At 34.2% G+C, this 24,974-nt stretch overlaps 1 protein-coding gene across 4 annotated transcripts in view; it reads left to right on the top strand.

Annotated features, from left to right (window-relative positions):
• CENPK (centromere protein K) overlaps nt 1-24,974 on the top strand; it is a 38,226-nt gene that overhangs the window by 9,482 nt on the left and 3,770 nt on the right. For 2 of the 4 annotated variants that reach the window (XM_055086597.1, XM_007123058.2), the window contains exons 3-9: nt 1,508-1,658; nt 3,685-3,741; nt 6,710-6,782; nt 11,545-11,591; nt 20,419-20,501; nt 20,597-20,695; nt 21,025-21,151. In XM_055086597.1, coding sequence (XP_054942572.1) covers nt 1,542-1,658; nt 3,685-3,741; nt 6,710-6,782; nt 11,545-11,591; nt 20,419-20,501; nt 20,597-20,695; nt 21,025-21,151 — 603 coding nt within the window. In that variant the 5' untranslated portion in view covers nt 1,508-1,541. Of the gene's footprint in view, nt 1-1,428; nt 1,445-1,507; nt 1,659-3,684; nt 3,742-6,709; nt 6,783-11,544; nt 11,592-20,418; nt 20,502-20,596; nt 20,696-21,024; nt 21,152-24,974 lie in introns of those variants that run through there. The other 2 variants (XM_028492937.2, XM_007123059.3) reach the window with 2 other exon arrangements.

The raw sequence follows: 24,974 nt of genomic DNA, 5'->3' as shown, positions 1-24,974 counted from the left end.
GCCGCTCCGCGGCATGTGGGATCCTCCCAGACCGGGGCGCGAACCCGGTTCCCCTGCATCGGCAGGCGGACGCGCAACCGCTGCGCCACCAGGGAAGCCCTTGCTGACTATTTTTGGAAAATACAGTCCCTTATCCATATTGCCAAGTAGATTGTCAATTCTCTGTTTTTATCTTATTTGACCTATCACTAGTAGTTGATAGTTCATCACTCCTTCCTTGAACACTGATCTTGGATTTCAGGATATTATACTCTTTTTTTCCTTTTAACTTACGCGTCACTCCTTCTCAGACTATTTAGGTCACTCCTTCTCAGACTATTTCCTCATCTCTTCAGTCTCTCCAGGTCTGGAACTCTTCTCATTTCTATCTGTACACTCTTCCTTTTCTGATCTCACCTAGCCTCATGGCTTTAAATATCTGTATGTGGGTGACTCTCAAATTCTAGCTCGAAACTTTCCCATAAACTGCAAACATGTATATTCAGTTGCCTAAATAGAAGCTCCACTAATAGACACCTTAAATTTAGCACGTCCTGAACTGGATTCTTAATCAGCATCACCTCATGCCTTGCTGAATCTGTTTCTTCTATCATCTTCCCCATCTCAGTAACTGGCAACTCCATCTTTTCCAATTGCTTAGGCCCAAACTTTTAAAATAATAATTGATTCACCTCTTTCTTTGACACTCTATAAACAGACTGTTAGGAAATCCTTTTGGCTCTATCTTGGAAATATATTTAGAATTGGACATTTTGTACTCTCTCAATCTTATCCTGGTCCCCATCTTACTTGGATCATTGCAGTAACTTTCTAACTGGTTTTCCTACTTCTCTCCTTACTGGCTGTAGTTATCCCGAGTTATAATGTTAAAATACAATTCAAATCATGTCATCCCTCTGTTCAAAACCCTCTAATCACTTAACATCCCAGCCTGTGTCATTAAAATGACTTGCAAAGCCCACATGATCTCATCCTCATCTCTCTGACCTAATCTTGTATTCTCTGCCTTACTCTGCTCTAATCACCGTGGCTACTTTACTGCTTTAGGACACAGCAGTCATGTTCCTTCCCCAAGGCCTTTGTACTTACATTTCCCTCTGCTGGAGCCTCTTTCCCTAAATGTCCACATGTCTTACTTCCTTCTCTCCTTCATGTTTTTGCTAAGTTGTCAACCTCTCATTGACCTTATATGACCACCTTATGTAAAATTACATTGCCCCTGTCTGAGCACTCCCTGTGTTTCTTCCTTGTCTTGCTTTTCTTCAGTGTACTTACAAATTATTTGATATGCAACACTATATTTTTAAAATCTTATTTTATTTATAGCTTCTTTATATTTGTTTTAATCTTTTTAGTTTATTCTGTTTTCCTCACCTAGAATGTAAGCTCCATGGTTGGAGGAATTTTTGCCTATTTTCTTCACTGTTACATTGTTAGCACCTAGGTGAGTATCTGACAGGTAATGGATATTCAACAAATATTATTAAATGACTATTTTTTACTTTAGTTTTTCTTACAAGGCTAAGAAAATCACAAGGCACATGTCAGTGAATCAGCAACATCTAGATCCAGATAGTACTACAGATGTGGAAGATGTTACAGATGCTGAAGAAGAACTTATTAAAAAATGTGAAGAAATGTGGAAAGATATGGAAGAAGTAAGTATCAAGACATAAAAGTGATATCCCAATTACTCTAAGATTGAATTCTATTTCAATAATAGACTTAGGAAAGAAATAATTATGCTGGATTCTGAAAGCCATTATATGATAAATACTTATATATTTTTTAGACCTATAAGCATTCATTTAAGAAACTTTATACTAGGTGAGCTGTAGAAAGAGAAAAAATTATGGCAGTCCCTACCCTGAAGGAGATTATCATCTAATGGAGGCAATAACAAATTATATTAGAAGTGTGGTGGTAAAGTTCAAAGACTATACTTAGGAGGAGTACTAAGCCTAGACTGAAGCGGCCAAAGATAGCTTTCTTTTTTTTTTTTTTTTTTGTGGTATGCGGGCCTCCCTCTGCTGTGGCCTCTCCCGTTGCGGAGCACAGGCTCCGGACGCGCAGGCCCAGCGGCCATGGCTCACGGGGCCCAGCCGCTCCGCGGCATGTGGGATCTTCCCAGACTGGGGCGTGAACCCGGTTCCCCCGCATCGGCAGGCGGACGCGCAACCACTGCGCCACCAGGGAAGCCCGATAGCTTTCTTAAAGAGGAAATAACTGAGTTCATTTCTAAAGAATAAATACGAGTTGGCCTGTGAAAGTGGAAGAGGTATACAAAGCAGAAAGAACAAAATATATAAATGTTGGGAGAGTTTAGAGAACTCTAAGTAGAATAGTATGACATGTAAATTAGGAGAAGAAGGATATGTAGAGTGAGACTGGAGAGGTAATTAGGGGCAACACATGAAGGATTTTGTTGAATGTATATTATGGGGAACGATTAAAGGATTATAAACATGAAGTGACCAGATGATATATCTTGACTGAGAAAATAACTGGTGGTTTTGAAGAAGATGGGATGCAGAAGAGTGAGACTATACAAAGAAAGAATATTTAGGAGTCTCTAGTAGTAGTCCTGTAAGAAGTACTGAAGCCTAAGTCTTGTCATTGCAAATAGAAAAATGGATTCAAGAGATGCTAAGAAGTTTGGACCAAAAGGACCTGGAGGCTAATTGTTGTGAAATGGGGAGGGGGAATTACAGATAGTTTCAGGTTCCTGGTTTGGGCTATTGAGTGGTTGGTGAGGTTATTTCCCAAGATAGAGAATATAAAGGGGGAGAACACATACTTATGGAGTTTGAGTGACACTATGAATTAATTTAGAAGATGTTGTGTTTTAAGTGTATGTACATTTTCTGAGTTACGGGGGTAGAATCACTTCTGGTGCACTATAGTATGCTGGTAAAAATTTATTTTACTTAAAATAGTGTAATGTATAATATAGGCCACAGACATTTTTTTACATCCTATTCTTCCCAGTAAGGTTTCAGATTAAGGCAGGTTAGTGGGGTTTTTTTCTTTAAAAAAAATTTTTTTTTAACATATGTCCTTGGTACTCTGTATCATTACTGTATTTTCAAGATAATTTATATTGCTTTTGAAATTTTTTCAATATAGAAATTTGAATTAAAAAAACTGAAATTTTTTTTGATGGAAAAATACTGCACCTAGAAATAAGCACAAATAAAATTTAAATTGCCCATATTTTTACTCAGATATAATCACTATTAACAATTATGGATTTTTTTTTTAATGGCATAGTAGCAATGTCTCCTGATGGCTTTATTTTCTTATGATCTTAACTATCTTCTTACCTCTTTTGTTATCTTTCTGTAGTGTTTTCCCCCTTGTTCTTTTATTTCCCATTTTTCCATTATCTAGTTTCTAATTCACCCTAGCTATTAATTTTTGGTTTTGTTTTTCTTATGCTCATCTTTTCATTCTGTGTTGAGTTAAGCATCCACTTTTACTTTTGAAGTGTTCACGTTGGGTCCTATTTGGCTGCCTTCCTGATCCTCTTGCTTAGGAAGTAAAGAATTTAAACAAACTCTTCTCATATATCAGATATTTGTATATTGTTTTAGAGGAATATTACATTGGTATAAAAGGACAAGGACAAGGAATTGTTTGTGGTGTATAGTGTGTGACTTGTTTTTCTTTACATTTTAAATCAAGTGTCAGAACAAATTATCACTTGTTGGAACTGAGACACTCACTGATTCAAATGCTCAGGTATGATTCTTTTTGTTCTTCCGAAAAGTAGGTAAGTGGAATTTATTGTTTTAGATAAGAAGTGTGTCATCTATATTTATGCCAAGTATAATAGCTTTGTTAATACCAGTATGCTTAATGATTTGGAAAATTTTCTACTCTTTCTGATTGAAGAGGAGTATTCTAAAAACTTTTTGAATAATCTGTTATAAATAAATTCTTTATTATTTATCTTTTAACAACTACACATACATTCAACTTTGAGTGAATCACTCATTGGCTTCTATTACGATACCGTGTTAAAAATTAGAACAAAGACTGTCATACTTTGTGTTAGGTGCAGTAGCCACAGTTATTTTACTGTCTGTGTGGAATCTTAACTGATTTTACCCTAAGCTTAATAAAAGGATTAAAATATTCATTTTAAAATGCAAAGACCTATGGAATTGGTTTAGAGATACACCAGTGGTTCAGTGCAACAGATTAAGAATTTAAAATATGACAAAGATGATAGTTCCAATCTTTGGGAAGGGGATGAATTAGTTAATAAGTGATAGTGGTACAACTGTATATCCATCTGGGAGAAAATGAAATTGGACTTCTATCTTTCATTATATAAACATAAATTCTGGATGAATTGCTATGAAAATCTTACAAGAAAAGCTGGAGACTATTTGTGCAATCTAGTTAGAGACCAGGGGAAAATGTCTTGGCTGATAATAGAAATTTAGACACGGTAAAAGAAAACTTGGATGCATTTGACCATATAAAAAGGTAAAAATGTTTTAGTGATAAAAATTCTAAGAACAGATTTAAATATACAAATAATTCCAATGAAAGTTCTCCAAAACTAGTGGGAGCATGTCAAAAGACATCGGAACCAATTGAAGGCACTTGGCTGTCCAAATTTAGTATCATGTGAGCATTAAAGGAAATAATGGCTTCAATTGATTATAATGATGTGAAAACATAAAAATCTATGAGCATAATAATACTCAGTAATAAATGAGAATAAGAGAGAAAGAGGGAAAAACTAATTTGTCACTTTTGGAAGTGCCTGTTACACCAGATCTTTAAAAATTGGTGATAAAAAATTAAGCCATCTTTTGTAAAAAGCTTTTTATCCATCAATAAATAAATAGTGTTCTTTTGTACAGGGTAAAACTGAATATTTTATTTGGAAAAATATTGTACAATAAATAAATAATTATCTGGTTTCCTTGGGAAATGTGGTTCTTATGTTGTAGAAATTGAGACCTACTGAATCAGAGTCACTAGGGATGAAGCCTGTAAGTTTCCTGAATGATTTTCAGTCAGTAAGCCAACACTTGGTTTTGAGGGAAGTGCTTATGTAGTTGTAAATAATCAGTATCCTGAGATAGTCAATAATAACATTATCTAAAGAATCCACAAAAAGTCTTTTCCTATTTTGTTAGAGATCCCTAATATTCCTCCCAGGTTTGATGATTCTCTAGGAACACTCACAGTACTCATAGTCATACTCATGGCCGGGATTTATTGCACTGAAATGATACAGAGTAAAATCAGCAAAGGGAAAAGAAGCATGGGTTGAAGTTCAGAGGAAACCAGGCACAAGCTTTCAGGAGCCTTTCCCAATGGAGTCACACAAGACATGCTTAATTACCCCAATGAGTTGTGACAATGAGTGTGAAATGTCTACCAGGGAACCTCATTAGAGACTCAGAGCCCAAAGTTTTTTGTGGGGGGTAGTCACATAGGCACCCCTTGTCTAGCAGTTATCAAAATACCAGACTCTCAGGAGGAAAGCAGGTGTTTAGCATAAATTGTATTTTCTCACACTTTAGGCACAGAGAGCCACTCTTGTGAGTTAGGTTGGTGGGAACCTTCTGAAGCCAGATGCCAGTTAAGGGCCAACCTTCCAAGCAGGCCTTTAAGCATAATTTCAGGCTTGCTTTGTTAACTCTTTTTGGCATATCTGTTAACTTCAAAACTTCAATATTAAAACTCAATCCATTTTCCAAAGCAAGAAGTTAGATATTTAAATGAGAAAATGGCAGGATTTCTCAAATATGTGTGTTTAAATCACTTTAGAAATACTACTGTTATTTTCTTTTTCAGAAGGGGTTTAATTTTATATCAGTATCAGAAATAATTTGGGTGTTTGCTTTAGCTGGGCTTTAGAAGGTAAGAGCTGAGTTTCATCAGTATAGTATGAGGTTAAATTACAGTTTTTTACTGGTTCAAAAATAAGTATCAGTAATTTTATATATTTCAATCTAATATGTTCAGGAAAAGTGATATAGATACCTTATCATTATGATAGTTTTGCCCAGTTTAAATTTAAGCATGCATAAGTTTTAATTTTATGGTCTAATCAGGCAACAGATTTAGCACACAGATTTATAATTATCAAATTTACAATGATTGGAATCACCTAATATTAGAAACATTTATCCTAATTTATTTTTGGTTAAAGGGGTACACAGTTTACAAACTATTGTGTAGTAAAACTGGTTTTTATATGTGATTTGTGGAACCAGTCTCATTTTATAATTGTCTTTATGTATTGATATTTAAACTTATTTTTAACTGCTTGCAATTAAACATACTTGCAATTTTTCTGAAAGTGCATAGAAAGGAAAAAAAGCATATTTAAAGCAAATTTGTTTAAAAAATGTTGGCAAGAAATAACATTCTTTTTTAAAAAGAATATTAATTTAGGGAATAAACTTAATGTACATAGGTTTTTTTAGGTTGAATGGTGAAGTTAGAATTGATCATTTTTAATACTGTATTGCTGGTGTAATGGCAATTTATAAGCCATTTAAAGGAAAATTCTGTTAGGAGTGATAATTTTTTATAGTTTAGATTGCTATTATGTTAACCATTTATGTTAGGAACTTGTGTTAAAGTATTAAGACTGTCTACACTTTCGTCTATGAATAAATATGAATATTCCACAAGAAATGACTTTGTTTTATTCTCTTGTTCTTTTTTTTTTAAATAGCTGTCATTATTAATTATGCAAGTGAAATGTTTGACTGCTGAACTCAGTCAATGGCAGAAAGAAACTCCTGAAAGTAAGATTCTTATTTTTAGTAAACAAATTTTTGTAAACAAAATTTTTGTAAACAAATTAATGGTGAATTAATTTAATGATCACAAGAAGAATTCAAGGTCCATTTACCCTCTTGAAATTGCCTAATTTCCATTGCTATTAGGAAGTCACCTTATTTTTCTTTTTTTACACACATTATTTCATACTTCATTATTATTATAGATGAACGTATCTGTCTCACATTAGAATAGAGTAATCTTGATTATGGAGATTTTATTACAGCCCTCACTGTATCCTCACAGACACTGTTTTATATGCTCAGTAGAAACTAAATTGTTTCTTAATGAATGAAACTTACCTAGTGGAAGAGAGAAATTATTTTAGATACTTACTTATATAAGGGCCACATAGATTTTATGTTGCCTTTTGGCTTGTCCAACTGAGGCCAACTATATTTTTGCCTTTGGTTGAGCAATAGAAAATGGCTTAAAGGGGACTTCTCTGCTGGTCCAGCGGTTAAGACGCCACACTCCCAATGCAGGGGTCCCAGGTTCAATCTCTAGTCAGGGAACTAGATCCCGCATGTTGCAACTAAGGATCCTGAATGCCTTATCTAAAGATCCTGCATCCTGCTATGAAGATCCCGCATGCCATAACTAATACCCGGTGCAGCCAAATAAATTAAAAAAAAAAAAGCCTTAAAAATCTGTAGTTATAATACCCAACTAGGAGATATTTTTCTATTATTAAAGCCTACATTCCTTTATGTGGTATGTATGTCTGTATTTGGTCTTATATATGGATTGTACCCTCTTTTTTCATTTATGTCTCCCTTCTGCTTTCTTCTGCTCCTCTGTCCTCTTTCTTTTAGGTCCCCCCATCCCTTCTTAGTTTACTCTCCATTCTCTATCCCAGTTATTGGGATTCTTTTCTCCTCATTCTCTTCTCAATTTTATCTGCATTCTTGTTTTAAACTATTATATTCATGCCAATGTCCACCATTGTTTTGTGTCTTCACTCACCTAGTAGTTTTTTTTTTTTTTTTTGGCTGCGTTGGGTCTTCGTTGCTGTGCGTGGGCTTTCTCTAGTTGCGGCAAGCGGGGGCTACTCTTCGTTGTGGTGTGCCAGCTTTTCATTGCGGTGGCTTCTCTTTTTGCCGAGCTTGGGCTCTAGGTGCACAGGCTTCAGTAGTTGTAGCACACAGACTCAGTAGTTGTGGCACACGGGCTTAGTTGCTCCGCGGCATGTGGAATCTTCCTGGACCGGAGCTCAAACCCATGTCCCCTGCATTGTCAGGCGGACTCTTAACCACTGCACCACCAGCGAAGTCCTCACCTTGTAGTTTTTTTAATTTCAGCACATCAGATAGGTATGTATATACAATTTTGATTTTAATTTGCATTCAACTGTTTATCTTATTGCGTCCTCTAGCATTATATTGGGCATCTCAAAGACTGCTCATACTCTGCTATTAAAATGTTGGTGTTCTTCAGTTGACTGTGTTCAGCAATTTTTGCTTCTTACTCATATGCTATTTCAACATTATATTTTCTGCTCGTGTTTTTATGGGTTATATCTGTATTAATGACTTCTATATTAGTTTGCTAGTGCTGTCATAATAAAGTAGCATGACTGAGTTGCTTAAACAACAGAAGATTTTTTTTTTCCTTCACAATTCTGGAGGCTAGAAGTCCAAGATCAAGGTGTTGGCAGGGTTGGTTTCTTCTGAGGCCTCTCTCCTTGGCTAATAGATTATCATCTTTCTGTGTCTTCACATGGTTACCTGTCTGTGTTCTAATCTCTTTGTATAAGAATGCCATTCATAATGGAGTAAGGCCCAACCCGATGACCTTGTTTTAACTTAATTACCTCTTTAAAGTTCCATCCCCAGTATAGTCACATTTTGAGGTACTGGAGATTAGGGCGTCAAAATCTGATTTTGGGTGGGGTGGCAGAGGGTGGGGGATAGGGAGAGGACACACAATTTCCACAACAACTTTCAAGTCTGTATATCCAAACCAGACTTCTCTGTAACATCACACTTATATATCTTTCTACCTTCTAGACTTCTTTTCCAAATTATTCTACAGATGCCTCAGATTCATGAACTGATTGCCATTCCCTGACACATTGAATGGAATCTATTTGATAGCTACAAATTTAAGAGTCCTTTTAGATTCTTCTAGATTTTCCCATTTCACATATAGCTGGTCGTTAAATATTGAGCCCTACTGCCACAGATTTACTTTAGGCCTTTATCACCAATCCACTAGTTTATTAAAATAGACTTTTTACCTCTTGATCAAGAATTCTTTTTATTAATTTTAGAAATTTTCAAACTTAATGAAAGTTGAAAGTCCAGCTTCATTCTTTTGCATGTGTATTATCTAGTTTTCCCAGCACCATTTGTTGAGAAAACTGTTCTCTCCCCCATTGAACTGTCCTGACACCGTTGTCAAAAATCAATTGATGGTGGTGGGGGGAGGCGAGGGGGGAGTGTGATGAGTTGGGAGATTGGGATTGACATATATACACTAATATATATAAAATGGATAACTAATAAGAACCTGCTGTATAAAAAAATAAATAAAATTCAAAAATTCAAAAAAAATCAATTGATCATACAGTGAGGAATTTTTAAAAATATTTATTTATTTTTTTGTCTGTGTCGGGTCTTTGTTGTGGTATGCGGGCTTCTCTCTAGTTGTGGCCTACGGGTTTTCTCTCTCTAGTTGTGACGCACGGGCTCCAGGGCACATGGGCTCTGTAGTTGTGGTGCGCGGGCTCCAGAGCATGTGGGCTCTGTAGTTTGAGGCACGTGGGCCCTCTCGTTGAGGCGCTCTAGCTCAGTAGTTGTGGTGTGCTGGCTTAGTTGCCCCGTGGCATGTGGGATCTTCCTGGACCAGGGCTCGAACCTGCATCCCCTGCACTGTAAGGTGGATTCTTTACCACTGGACCACCAGGGAAGTCCCTACAGTGAGGATTTTTATTTCTGGGCTCTCTATTCTATTGGTCTATGTCTCTGTCTCTATGCCAGTAGCACACTGTTTTGATTATTGTAGCTTTGTAGTAAGTTTTGAAATTAGGAAGTGTGAGACCTCCAAATTTGTTGTTCTTTTTCAAGATTGTTTTGGCTATTTGGAGTCCCTTGAGATTCCATGTGAATTTTAGGATGGATTTTTCTGTTTCTACAAAAACATCATTGGGATTTTGATAGAGATTACATTGAATCTGTAGATTGCTTTGGGTGTTATTGACATCTTAATAACATTAAGTCTTAACAGTCCTTGAACACAGGATGTTTTTTTCTTTTCATTTGTGTGTCTTTAATTTCTTTCAGCACCATTTTGTAGTTTTCAGCATATAAGTTCTTTGCTTCCTAAATTAAATTTGTTCTTGAGTATTTTATTCTTTTTGATGCTATATGTCAGGGAATTTAAAATTTTTATTTTTCTTATTTTCATAAGCTTTTACATACAGACCTTGTACTGCCAGCACTGAACACACTGACCTGTTGGTCAAATACCTACCTTGCTTAAGGTTGTGAATCCCATACACTGCCACACTAGAAAGATTATTAAAATCTTTATATTCTTAGAGGCTGTCATATTGTATCTGTTGAAATGATTGTTTTAACATTGAAGTGCTACTTTTGGCCACACTCGCCAAGAGGGAGATTTTTGAACTTTATGTTTTTAGATCCTTTTCATTGTATAGCCATCCTAGGGCTACCTATAATTAGTTCTAATACAGGGCCTATGAAGTACATAGCTCTTTTCTATTAGAAAACCCTCTAGGATGGCAAATAGCTTAGAAAGTTTTCAGTAGCATATCATTTGAGAAATTTAAATAGCACTTTATTAGGAAAGATAAACTTTTCTTAGTATGAGTTGAACTTTTCTAAGTATAAGGGATTTGATTTTGCTCTGTAAATTAATTAAGGAATATTACTTTATACTCATTAGACTGGCAAAAATTTTAGAAGAGTTTATAGTATCTTTTGCTGTTTCTTGTTCATTGCTTCTAGAAAAATTAAAAAAAAGAATCTAGCATCCTGTTTTAAAGTTCAAAATACACATTTCCTTCTATGAAATTCACTTTCTGAGAATCTATCCCACAGGAATGACAGCACCAGTACATAAAGACATAAATAAAATAATGCTTCCTGTGTCATTGTTTTTTGAGGCTAAAAGCTAGACACAAAGTCAATGCTCAATCAGTAGTGAAATCCCTGAACACATTTGGTGTATTTACCCTGCGAAATATTATGCAATGATTTAAAGTTATGAATTAGACTTACACCAGATGAATATACAGGATTTCCATGGGGGTTTTTTTGGGTGAAAATAAGAATAATGTGTATGATATTATCTCATTCTTGTAAACCCAGCAATAACAAAATTAATAACATTTGCATGTATATGTACAAATATGTACGAATATGTATATATGTATGCATAGAATCATGTAACCACAGAAATATTTAAGGAACACACTGTAGATTATTAATTTTGTTTCTGATGGATTGGGAAAATAAAATGAGAAGAGAAAAAGGCACTGAAAACAAAATGCATAAATATCACATTTGTCTAAAATGATATATAAGTTGGCCGTTTAAGATGTTAAATTAAAAAATTTCATTAAAACTGTACACATCTTATAAAAAGTTCTGTAATATATAAATGGAAAGGGAAAGGGGTATCTCAGAAACCACAAAATCAAATTCTTGATTTTTTAGAGTTAACTAAGCATATGTATAATTTTGGTTTGTTTTGTTCCTATAGTGATTCCACTGAATGAAGAAGTTCTGGTAACATTAGGAAAAGAAGAGGTAAGTTACTGAATTTATAGTAATCCAAAATAACTTATAACTAGAAGTGTTTTGGATAAGCTCATGCCGTAATGAGTAAGATGAAACCACTTTAAAATTGTATTAATTATGTTTTATTGAACAGGATATTTTAGATGATTTGAATTTTGAATTAAATATGTAAACCTTACTCTTGTACTTAATTTTTAGTTGATTAAACTCTTCATAATAAAAGCAAAAAGGTTAAACATAGCTAAATGATCATACATGTATATCTGTCCCCAAAACTTAACATAAATGTCAATAAAGATTTTTTTTAAGTGTCAGTTTATTAGATCAAAGTATAGGAGAGAAGATAGAGGCAAAGAAGAATTTTAAACAAGGTTGTAGAGCATGGAAATAGATAAGTATCTGTGTTCCAAGAGACAGAAGTAACGATGACAAGAGAGATTATCTGCCCTACAGAACTGAAGAGAAAGGCTTTGAATTTGAAGGGACCTTGTACTTCAAAATTCATGGTTCAAGTGTGGAGCTAAAAACAAGGAGATTTTTTTAAAGTAAGAACAGACTACTAGACCTTCTCCCTCTCTCTTTTGCAATCAAGAGGCTAACTTTTACCCACACACCTAAAAACCGGAGGTATATGGTGTGGAGACATTAAACTATTGAGGCTTTGGACTCAGCACACTAAGTTGGGTGTTTAGTAGGGGTGGTGTGAGGTCAAAAGTCAGAAAGTTCAAGTTAACATTTTTATACTGTTTGGTGAAGTACCAGCTTCTTCCCTTGATCTGTCTCCAGGGGTCCTACAGTATGGTATAAAAGTAGCTTCAGACTGGAGCTAAAATAATCTCTGGAAAATCTAAATGGCCTGAGAAAAAAGATCTATAAGTATTAATATATGGGGGTTCCCAGTGAAAAGCAGAATGGCCATCCATCAAAAAGCCATTTATAAACAAAGTTTGTTTTTGAGCTTTAAATGAGAATACCAACTTTTATTCAACATAGTGTTGGAGGTCCTAGCCACAGCCATCAGACAAGAAAAAGAAATAGAAGGAATCCAAATTAGAAAGGAAGAAGTAAAACTGTCACTGTTTGCAGATGACATGATCCTATACATAGAAAATCCTACAGACACTACCAGAAAACTACTAGAACTCAATGAATATGGTTAAGTTTCAGGATACAAAATTAATATACAGAAATATGTTACATTTCTATACAGTAACAATGAACTACCAGAAAGAGAAATTAAGGAAACAATTCCATTTATCATTGCATCAAAAAGAATAAGGTAACCTAGGAATAAAGCCACCTAAGGAGGTAAAAGACCTGTAATCAGAAAACTGTAAGACACTGATGAAAGTAATTGAAGGTGACACAAATAGATGAAAAGATGTACCATGTTCTTAGATTGGAAGAATTAATATTGTTAAAATGACCATAACTTCCCAAGGCAATCTGCAGATTCAGTGCAATACCTATCAAAATACCAATGGCATTTTTCACAGAACAAGAACAAAAAAATCTTAAAATTTGTATGGAAACACAAAAGACCCCCAATAGCCAAAACAATCTTGAGAAAGAATGGAGCTGGAGGAATCATGCTCCCTGACTTCAGACTATGCAGCAAAGCTACAGTAATCAAAACAGCCTGGTTCTGGCACAAAAACAGACACATAGCTCAATAGAACAGAATAGAGAGCCCACAAATAAACCCACACACTTACAGTCAATTAATCTACAACAAAGGAGGCAAGAATTTACAATGGAGAAAAGACAGTCTCTTCAATAAGTGGTGCTGGGAAAACCGGACAGCTACATGTAAAAGAAGGAAATTAGAACATTCGCTAACACCATATACAAAAACTAAAGATGGATTAAAGACATAAGTGTAAGACCAGAAACCATAAATCCCCTAGGAGGAAACTTAGGCAGAACGCTCTTTGACATAAATCATAAGAATATTTTTTTAGATTTGTCTCCTCAAACAAAGGAATTAAAAACAAAAATACACAAATGGGACCTTATTAAACTTAAAATATTTTGCACAGCAAAGGAACCATCAACAAAATGAAAAGACAACATACCGAATGGGAGAAAACATTTGCAAATGCTATGAGTGATAAGGGGTTAATATCCAACATATATAAATGACTCGCAGCTCAACATCAAAAAAACAAACAAGCTGGGACTTTCCTGGCAGTCCAGTGGTTAAGACTCCATGCTTCCACTGCAGGGGGCATGTGTTCAATCTCTGGTTAAGGAACTAAGATACTGCATGCCATGTGGTGTGGCCCCCACAAAACAAAACAAAACAAAACAAAAAACAAGCCAATTAAAAACTGGGCAGAAGTCCTGAATAGACTTTTTCCAAAGGGGACATTCAGATGACCAATAGGCACATGAAAAGGTTCTCAGTATCGCTAATCATTAGGGAAATGCAAGTCAAAACTACAATGAGGTAACACCTCGCACCTGTCAGAATGACTGTTGTCAAAAAGAACACAAATAACAAGTGTTGGTGAGGATGTGGAGAAAAGGGAACCCTCATACACTGTTGGGAATGTAAATTGGTGCAGCCTCTGTGGAAAACAGTATGGAGTTTTCTCAAAAAACTAAAAATAGAACTGCCATATTACCCATCAATCCCTCTGCTGGGTATATATCCAAAAAGAAAAAAACCCCACTAATTCAAAAAGATACATGCACCTCATTGTTCATAGCAGCATTATTTACAGTTGCCAAGATATGGAAGCAACCTAAGTGTCCATCAACAGATGAATGGATAAAGAAGATGTGGTGTATATATGTAATGGAATACTACTGAAGCATAAAAAAGAATGCAGTTTTGCTGTTTACAGCAACATGGATGGACTTGAAGAGCATTATGCTAAGTGAAAGAAGTCAGGCAGAGAAAGACAAATACTGTATGATATCACTTATATGTGGAATCTAAAAAAATACAACAAACTAGTGAATATCACAAAAAAGCAGACTCACAGATACAGAGAACAAACTAGTGGTTACCAGTGGGGAGAGGGCAGCGGGGAGGGGCAATATAGGGGTAGGGAATTAAGAGATACAAACTATTAGGTATAAAATAATCTACAAGGATATATTATACAACAGAGGGAATATAGTCAATATTTTATAATAACTATAAATGAAGTATAACCTTTAAAAAATAAAACTAAATAAAAAATACAAAAAACTAGTGAATATAACAAAAAAGAAACAGACTCAGAGATATAGACAACAAACTAGCAGTTATCAGTGGGGAGAGGGAAAGGGGAAGGTCAATATAGGGGTAGGGGATTATGAGGTACAAAATGTTATGTATAAAATAAGCTATAAGGGGACTTCCCTGGTAGTTCTGTGGTTAAGACTGCACTTCCACTGCAGAGGGACGTGGGTTCGATCCCTGATTGTGGAACTAGGATCCTGCATGCAGTGCGATGTGCTGGGGGGCAGTGGGGGGGAAGCTATAAGGATATATTGTACAACATAGGGAATGTAGCTGATATTTTATAATAATTATAAGTGGCATATAATCTTTAAAAATTGTGAATCACTATTTTACACCTGTAACATAAGGTATTGTATGTCAACTATACTTCAATTAAAAGAAAATGTTGAATGGCCAGCCGATGATCATTGACATTTGTGAAATGCCTCCAAACGGAAAGGCAGAAACCCAAAACAATTGACGAAGATGAATCTTAAGAAAATAGAGGCAATTCAGGGAACAAAGAGAATTTAATAAAATAATATCTTCCTAATTTGATTAACTCTACTTTATCAAGTTTTATTTTAAGGCAGCAGTCCCGAACCTTTTTGGCACCAGGGACCAGTTTCGTGGAAGACAATTTTTCCACAGACTGGGGTTGGGGGTGGGATGGTAATGTGAGCATTGGAGAGCAATGGAGAGTGGCAATGAAGGAAGCTTCGATTGCTCACCCACCGCTCACCTCCTGCTGTGCAGTTCCTGTCTGTGGCCCGGGGATTGGGGACCCCTGTTTTAAGGTTTGTGCTCAAATATAAGAAATATTTGCCCAACTTAAGGTCACAAAGACTTTCTTGCATTTTTTTTTTAATTTTAATATTTTAGGTTTCACATTTAGATCTATGATCCATTTTAGAATAACGTTTGCATGTGGAATGAGTTATTGATAAAGGTTCCCTTTTTTTTAAAGTGGATACTAATTATTCTAGCACATATTGTTGAAAACACTATCTTTTTCTTTTGAATTTCCTTTGCATATGTGTTGAAAATTAATTGATCATATATGTGTGGATCTATTTCTAGACTCTCCATTTGTTCTCCATCCTATGTGGTGGATATATCTTCCTTTGTTCTGTATTTCTGTCTTTAGGCCAGTACTGTGTTGGTTTGTTTACTGAAGCTTTGTAATGTCTTGAAATTAAGTAGTATGAGTTCCCTAACTTTGTTTTTTACCAACATTGTTTCATATTTTCATATAAATTAGAGTTGGCTTGTCATTCTATCCCATAAAGAAGCTTACTGGAATTTTGACTGAGATTGCCCTGAATCTGTAGTTCAAATTGAGAAGAGACATATTGAGTCTCAGGTCAGATCCATGAGCACTATATGGTCTCTGCATTTATTTAGGCCTCCGTTTATTTTTTATTTAAAAATGTCTCACCAATGTTTTGTAATTCACTATATCAACAGACTAAAAAAGAAAAAAAGCATGTTATCATTTCAATAAATTCAGAAAGAATAAGTGATAAAATTCCATATTAATTCATGATTAAAAAAAAGACTTTATAAATTGTGATAGAAGTGTGCAGGTCTTGAGGGATTTCCCTGTCAGTCCAGTGGTTAAGACTCTGCGCTTCCACTGCAGGGGGCACAGGTTCAATCCCTGGTTGGGGAACTAAGATCCTGCATGCCACAGGGTGCGGCAAAAAAAAAAAAGAAAAAAGAAAAAAGATGTGTGCAGGTCTTGTATATGTTTGTCAGATTCATCCCTTTAGTATTTCATATTTTTGGTGCTATTAAAATGGTATTCTTTTTTAAAATTTCAATTTCCAATTATTTATTGCTGATACATTCAAATACAGTTAATATTTATATGTCGATCTTGTATCTAGTGAGCATGATAAACCCCTTTATTCTAGTAGCTTTTTTGTAGATTATGTAGAATTTTCTTTTATATTCAATTAATTAATTTATTTATTAATTTTTAAATTTATTTGGCTGCATGGGGTCTTTAGTTGTGGCAGGCAAACTCTTAGTTGCGGCATGCATGTGGGATCTAGTTCCCTGACCAGGGATTGAACCTGGGACCCCTGCATTGGGAGCACAGAGTCTTCACCACTGGAACACCAGGGAAGTCCTCTGTAAGATTTTCTCCATAGCTAGTCATGTCATCTGAGATCAAAGGCAGTTTTACTTATTTCTTTCCATCTGGATGCTTTTTATTTCTTTTTCTTGGCTTATTGTACTGTCCTAGAATATTTAGTAATGTATTGAATAAAAGTGGGGAGAATGGACATTTTTACCTTGTTCCTGATCTTAGTGGATAGCATTCACTCTTTGACCATTAAGTGTGATGTTAGCAGTAGGTTTTTCATAGATGCCATTAATAAAGTTGAGAAAATTACCTTTTATTAGAATTTATGAAGAATTTTTCAAATCATGAATTAGTATTGAATTTTGTCACTTATTTCTAAATTCACTGATTTCAACTATTAACTTGATTCCTAAGATAAATCCCACATTGCTATAATGTATTAATCTTTTTTATTTATTGATGGATTTAATTTGCTAAAATTTTATTAAGATTTTTGTGTCTATGTTTTTGAGAGATATTGGTCTGTGGTTTTCTTTTTTGGTGACATCTTTTTCAGGCTTCGGTATCAGGGTAATACCAAGCTCATAGAATGATTTCAGAAGTATTCTCTCTTCAAAAGAGCTTGTATAGAATCAGTATTATTTATTCCTTAAATGTTTCTTAGAATTTATAGGTGAAGTCATCTGAGGTTAGAAATTTTTTGGTGGGAAAATGTTAAACTAAATATTCAGTTTCTGTATGGCTAGTGAGGTTATCTTTCTCTGAATGAACCTTGGTAGTTTGTGACTTTGAAAGAGTTTGTCTCATCTAGTTTGTCAAATTTATTCACAGAAAATTGTTCATAGCATTCCCCCATTACTATTTTAATGTTTGTAGCAACGCCCCCTCTCTTATTCCTGATGTTGGTAATTTGTGTCCTTTTTTTCTCCTTTAATTAGTCTGGGTAATTTTATTGATCTTCTCAAAGAATTAGCTTTGGGTTTCATCGATTTTTCCCTGTTTTTCTTTTTGTTTTTCTATTTCATTGATTTAAAACTTTTACCATTATTTTTTCTTCAGCTTACTTTTGGTTTTATTTGCTCTTTTTCTAGTTTCTTGTGGTGGAAGCTGAGGTCATTAATTTGAGGGCTTTCTTCTTTCTAATACAGGCTTTTAGTGGTGTAAATTTTCATCTGAGTACTTCTTTTGCTTTATTCCAGAAAATTTAACCTTTTCATTTTCAGACAGTTCATAGTAATTTCTTATTTTCCTGCTGATTGCATCTTTGGCCCATGGATTATCTAGAAGTGTGTTTTTAGTATCCAAATATTTGCACATTTTTCCAGGTACCTTTCTATGATTGATTATTTTTTTTGAACTTTTTAAAAGTTTTATTAGTGCAGTTATTATAGTGAATTGCAATTTATATACTGAACTATTTCTTTTTCTTTTCTTTTTTTTAAAGTACGGGCTCTGACACTTTTTATTTGTGAAACCTCAGGCAAGTTACCTAGCTCTTTTTTTTTTTTCATACATCTTTATTGGAGTATAATTGCTTCACAATGTTGTGTTTGTTAGTTTCTGCCTTACAACAAAGTGAATCAGCTATATGCACACACATATCCCCATATTCCCTCCCTCTTGAGCCTCCCTTTCACCCTCTGTATCCCACCCCTCTAGGTGGTCACAGAGCACCAAGCTGATCTCCCCGTGCTATGCAGCAGCTTCCCACCAGCCATCCATTTTACATTTGGTAGTGTATGTATGTCAATGCTACTCTCTCACTACATCCCAGCCTCCCTTTCCCCTCTGTGTCCTCAAGTCCATTCTCAATGTCTGCATCTTTATTCCTGCCCTACCACTAGGTTCATCATTTTTCTAGATTCTATATATATGCGTTAGCATACGGTATTTGTTTTTCTCTTTCTGACTTACTTTACTCTGTCCCTCTTGAGCCTCCCTTTCACCCTCTGTATCCCACCCCTCTAGGTGGTCACAGAGCACCAAGCTGATCTCCCCGTGCTATGCAGCAGCTTCCCACCAGCCATCCATTTTACATTTGGTAGTGTATGTATGTCAATGCTACTCTCTCACTACATCCCAGCCTCCCTTTCCCCTCTGTGTCCTCAAGTCCATTCTCAATGTCTGCATCTTTATTCCTGCCCTACCACTAGGTTCATCATTTTTCTAGATTCTATATATATGCGTTAGCATATGGTATTAGTTTTTCTCTTTCTGACTTACTTCACTCTGTGTGACAGACTAGGTGCATCCACCTCACTACAAATAACTTGATTATTATTTTAATTTAATTCCATTATTGGATCATATTTAATGTAATGTCATGGTTGCATTAAAATGTACATACTTGATTTTTCTTTAGTATTTGTCCTACATTTTCTCTGTTCCTATTCTCCTCTCTTCCCACTTTCTTGGATTAATTGTGTATTTTTCAAAATAAATGCATTTTATTTACATTATTAGCTTATTAGGTATATCTCTTCATTTTTTTTCATGGTTGCTCTAGGGTTTATAATATACAATTTTATATTATTACAGATTTAGATTTATAAGAAGCTAATGGAAACCCTTAATATCAGGAGAATGGAACACTAGCTAATGTGTTCTAGAAACAAAAGGATACTAGAAAAAATTTAGTTTTTTGTAATCCCCTATAGCCACACAGTCTTCTTTTTTTTTTTTTAACATCTTTATTGGAGTATAATTGCTTTACCATGGTGTGGTAGTTTCTGCTTCACAACAAAGTGAATCAGTTATACATATACATATGTTCCCATATCTCTTCCCTCTTGCGTCTCCCTCCCTCCCACCCTCCCTAAACACAGTCTTCTTATATGTTCCTTGGATACCTCATACTTCTGCCTCAGGGCCTTTGTACTTAAAATTCCCTTTGCCTAGAACAGTCTTTTGCTAGATGGTGACATGACTTATCTTTTGCTGTCTTTCTCTGTTGCTAAACTGTTAGTAACCTGATCAGAAAGGTCTTTTCATATCATTACCTACCTAAAAGAGCCATCCCTGCTCCTCATTTCTGTACTCTCATTTTGACCTATTTTTACTTTATGGTATTTATCCCTTTCTGGAGTTACAAGTTTGTTTCTTTGTTTGGATTCACCTCTTTGTTCTGTTCATCTTTGCATCCCTGACTCCTTCATCAATGCCTGGTGGTCAACAACTGATCCATAAATATTTGTTGAATGAGTGATATTCATTTGTGTCTGTTTTGTATAGTCTCCTTAGAAAAGAGACCTAATCTGCCTGGTTACTGAAAATTCACCATTAAATTGCCTTTCAGTATGAAATTAAAAATTACTGCTCAAAACCCCTTATATTTTTTAATTTAACAATGAAATATTACAAAGAACTTAGTACCTGCTGTATAATTTCCCTTTCAAAGATTTTTTGCTAGGCTTTTTTTTGCTGTTGATTTCTGAATATATATCCTAGTATGTAAATTTCGCTCTCATTCAGAAATATCACTATTTACAGGAGTAAAGACTAAGCAATTAATTTTAATTATTTTGTTCTAGTTCCAAAAATTGAGACATGATCTTGAATTGGCACTATCTACTATTCAGTCAAAGAATGAAAAGTTAAAGGAAGACTTAGAAAGGTATATTTATGTTATAATTACTATTAATCATTGATATATATTGAATTGGCATTAATGTTTTATTTGAATACTGTTTTGTTTTTCCATGTTTAAAGAGAGCAAAAATGGTTGGATGAACAGCAACAGATATTGGAATCTCTTAATGTACTACAGAGTGATTTGAAACAGCAGGTTGTGACATTTTCTGAATCAAGGTATTGATTTTGTGTTCTAGGTTTTCATTATAGGAGAAATTATTTCCTTTTTTATGTTACATGAAATACATAGATGAAAAGAAGGTAAATTTTATCAGAAATTGTGTCTTACCCTGACTTTTGCCAATTGTTAAGTTACCTAATCTTTTATGAATACTTTGACTTTTAGTTTTCCTATGTGTTAGAGACTATTTATCTCATAAAGCTAGTTATTTTGAGCAATGAAGTTTGAACAAAGTTTTTGATTAATTTTATGAGTAACCAGTTATATATACTTAAGTATTTTATCAGCAAATTAATTCTCTTAAATTTAAAAAAAAATCTTTTAGAATCTTTAATGAGCTGAAAACGAAAATGCGTGATATAAAAGAATATAAGGAGAAACTCTTGGTTACCTTGGGTGAGTTTCTAGAAGACCATTTTCCTCTGCCTGATAGAAATGTTAAAAAGAAAAAGGTAAGTTTTAGAGAAGACATTCATTTCATATTCACATACGAAATGTTCTAGATAGGTTCAAAGGTAAATTTTCTGATAAATTTTTATGTTTAATATACACTTTAAAGACATACACAAATAGGTACATGCACAGAAATATTCCATCGTCACATTATAATACTTAATGAAAAATTAGCAGCAACCTAATTATTTAATAAAATAAGATTAAATACATTTTTTTACATTGTATTCATATTGATGGAAAAATGCAGCTTTTAAAAATAATGTATTGAACACTATCAAAGGAGTTTATGAAATCTCACAAATTATTGATTGTTAGAAGATAAAACACAGATGATTAAATTGTGTGAGTCTAATTTGTACCAAAGAATGTAATAGTGCTTATGCCTGGGGCTAAGATTGTAGGTAAGATTTGTTTTTGTTTTCATTTTCATTGTTTTTCAAATTTTCTATGATAAACATATGTAACTTTTAAAATCAGAAGATACCTGTAGTTAAGGTAAGTTATTGACTATTTTAATAACAGTTATGATGGAATAAACCTTTTTCACAAAAGCAAATAAATATTTCATTGAGTGACAGAAGGTTGGGAATAAGCACTTTAATTCCTTTTTTAAAAATAGTATAGGTATAAATAGAACTTGTGGAAGTGGAATAGGCATTGAAACTGGGACCAGAACAATCTTTCTAAAAATATACACATTTAACAATTTATTTAATCATGTATTTTAAAATATACATATTTTAATCATTTTTCAACATAAAACTTTTGATGCCTCCCTCTGGGATGAAGTCTATAAATTCCTTAGAGGAATGAATTTATATTCTGGACTTTGTCTATCTTTTTAGCCTCTTTTTCAGCCATTCTTTATCCATCTCTTGCATGAGTCCATTCAACCATAGTACTACAGTTCCAGCAGATATGCAATGACCTGTCACTTTTTTGTGCCTTATACATTCTATTCCCTCTGGTTACAAAACGATTCCTATTTGGTGAAAATAGTAAATTCTTTCTTAAAGCAACTCAAACATCATCTTTTGTGTGATGCATTGAATGAAGTTTTGGTGTCATTTTATTAGCATTTATTACATGATTTTGTAGTAATCATTTATGTCTCTTTCTCTGTTGACCCACCATGCTCTGTGAGCTCCTTGGTTTGTTTAATTCATCTTTGTGTCTGTACTGTCTTGCATACCTATTGTAGTACCTTCTGAGTTCATATTTCTTGAATGACTGAGCATACTAGGAAAAGGAGAAAAAAGTTTTGTTTTCTTATAATCTGTGTTTATTTATTCTTCCCTGTGTTCTTTGTAATTATCAGTAGGCTTTACATTTGTTATGGACAATTTCTTCCATTCTATCCATTGTTATTTACACCCCTTAGTCATTTCTGAAATTGTTGACAACCTTCTGTTAATGATTTCAGTAAATTCATGATCCCTTACCTCTTAATGATCATAATCTTAAAATAACTCAATGATTTATTTTCTGATTCCAGTCTCTCTTTTTTTCAACTTTTTTTTTTAACCTATTAAGGTTCTCCACTAATAGAACCAGAGGTTTGAGACACTCCTAAACGAAAGCATTGATTACCAGAAGCCACCATGAGTTTATTAAGTCATATTGGATAAGCTCACTTTTTTAAAATGAAGTATATGAACTGTTGATACATATTACAAACTGATAGGTTTCTCTCTCTCTCTCTCTCTCTCTCTCTCTCTCTCTCTCTCTCTCTCTCTCTCTCTCTCTCTCTCAAGCAATATTAATGGATGTATCAGTGGGCTCAAGCTGCCATAACAAAATACCAAAGAATAGGTGGCTTAAACAAAATAAATTTATTTTGTCATAGTTTTGGAGGCCAAAAGTCCAAGATCAAGGTGCCGTCAGAGTTTTATTTAAAATAAATAAATTGTGTTATTTATTTTAACTTTGGTAGTTTCATTGCATTTATATTCTGTTCTGATACCATCATTCATGTATACATTAGTCTTTATTATACATTATGTTGGATTCAATCATCTTTTACCATTCATTTTTGAGTTTTTAAGTTTAATCCATTGTTTGATATGATGGGTTTGTTTGACAAGTAATTTGTTCAAGAAGAATTCATAGGTGTTTTATTTTTTGAATTCTTAAATGCTGAACATACGTTGCTGTATACTTAAAGGCTTATCTTAGGCAGAGATTTTAAAAGTCACAAGACTTGGTAAGGGGTTTCTCCATTCTTCTCAGATTGAATGTGCTGTGGAGAAGTCTGAGGCCAGCCTGTAGATGTCTTGCTGCTTCTATTTGCCTGAAGGATTCTTTATCTCTGAACTTCAGTAACTTAACAGGGATATGTCACAATGTTGATCATTCAATATCAGTTTTGCTTTGAAGATGATGTATTGTTCCCAGGGGCAGATTTAGGTCACATTGCATTTCATGGCAATTTTATTTTATTATATTTTACATTGTTTATCATATCCTTATGTTGAAACATTTTTTTTGTTTTCTTTCATTATATTTTTCTTCATTTTCTTTGATTGTCTCAAACCTTTATATTTTAATCTGTGCCTTGCTGCTTGTTTCTTTAATGTATTTGTATTTCTATAAAACCTTAGGAGGACTCCATGCTAATCTTTGACTATTGTCAGGAAAGTACTAGATGTCACAACAGTAGGAGAACTTGTAGTTGATTGAATGTCTGAACTCAAAAGCTACTGATTAGATTTAGTATTATCCTAGGAGATTTCCCTTAGAACCTTATCCTATGGAACATTTTTAACAGTAATTTGGATAAAGAGGTAGAGGACAATAGTCATCAAAGTTTACAAATGATATGAAATTGAGAGAGGACTAGATAGTAAATTTATTGGATGACAGAATTAGAACTGTATTTTTTAACTGGCCAAGATAAAATAGGGTGGTCCAAATAAAATAGGACGATATTTAGTGGAGGTACATAGAATATTTTTCTTGAGTTTAAAACATTGAAGAACGAAGGAGACATATCTTAGCTATATACAATGAACGAAACTTCGGCACTTTAGATGATAGTGTTCTCAGATAGAGGTCAGCAGGGCAGAATAGATTTCCAAAAGCTAATGCAATCTTAATCTTAAACTTGAATAGAATTCCAGCTTCTACACGTATGGAAGTGAGTCTTCCATTTCATCTTCGGTTTTCTAATCACAGCTATATCATTGTGGAGACTGGATTTTTTAAAAAAGGTAAATTAGAGCACATTTAGAGAACAACCGTACTATTGAGAGGATGCAAGTCTATGAGGAATAATTGAAGAAACTCATGATGATTAATATGGAGAAGGCAGGGAGCTCATAATAGCTGTCTTTAGATATTTGAGAACTCTAGGGTGGAATTGGAATGAAATTTATTCTCTCTCATTCCAAGAAAAAAAGAACTAGTGAGTTGAGTTAATATTAGGAACTGTCAAGAACCATAGAAAGATGAACAAACCTCCCTGGGAAGCAAGTTTCCTGTCCCAAAGCTGTATCAATACAGTCTGGAATGTCATTTGTTTGGGATATTTTGATTGGGAAGTTTCAAACATTAGATTTTCATTTATATGAATATATATAATATGTGTAATATAATTTATCCATTATATATTTAGAGATAGATAGATAGATAGATAGGTGGATACTCTGAATTGTATCTTCTAGTAATTGTAAAAGATTTCCCTGTCTTAGAAGTTGTTTCAACTATTTTTATGAACCTTACTGTTTAGTACAGCAGATTGTTTTCTTTCAGAATTCTTTTTAAATCATCTCATTATAAATGTTTGGCTTTAGTATATCTTGTACCACTGCAATTGAGGAA

The sequence above is a fragment of the Physeter macrocephalus genome, chromosome 8, assembly GCF_002837175.3.
Source record: "Physeter macrocephalus isolate SW-GA chromosome 8, ASM283717v5, whole genome shotgun sequence".
Classification (NCBI taxonomy): domain Eukaryota; kingdom Metazoa; phylum Chordata; class Mammalia; order Artiodactyla; family Physeteridae; genus Physeter; species Physeter macrocephalus.
Note: the sequence above shows the minus strand (reverse complement) of the source record. Positions and strands in the feature narration are given on the sequence as shown.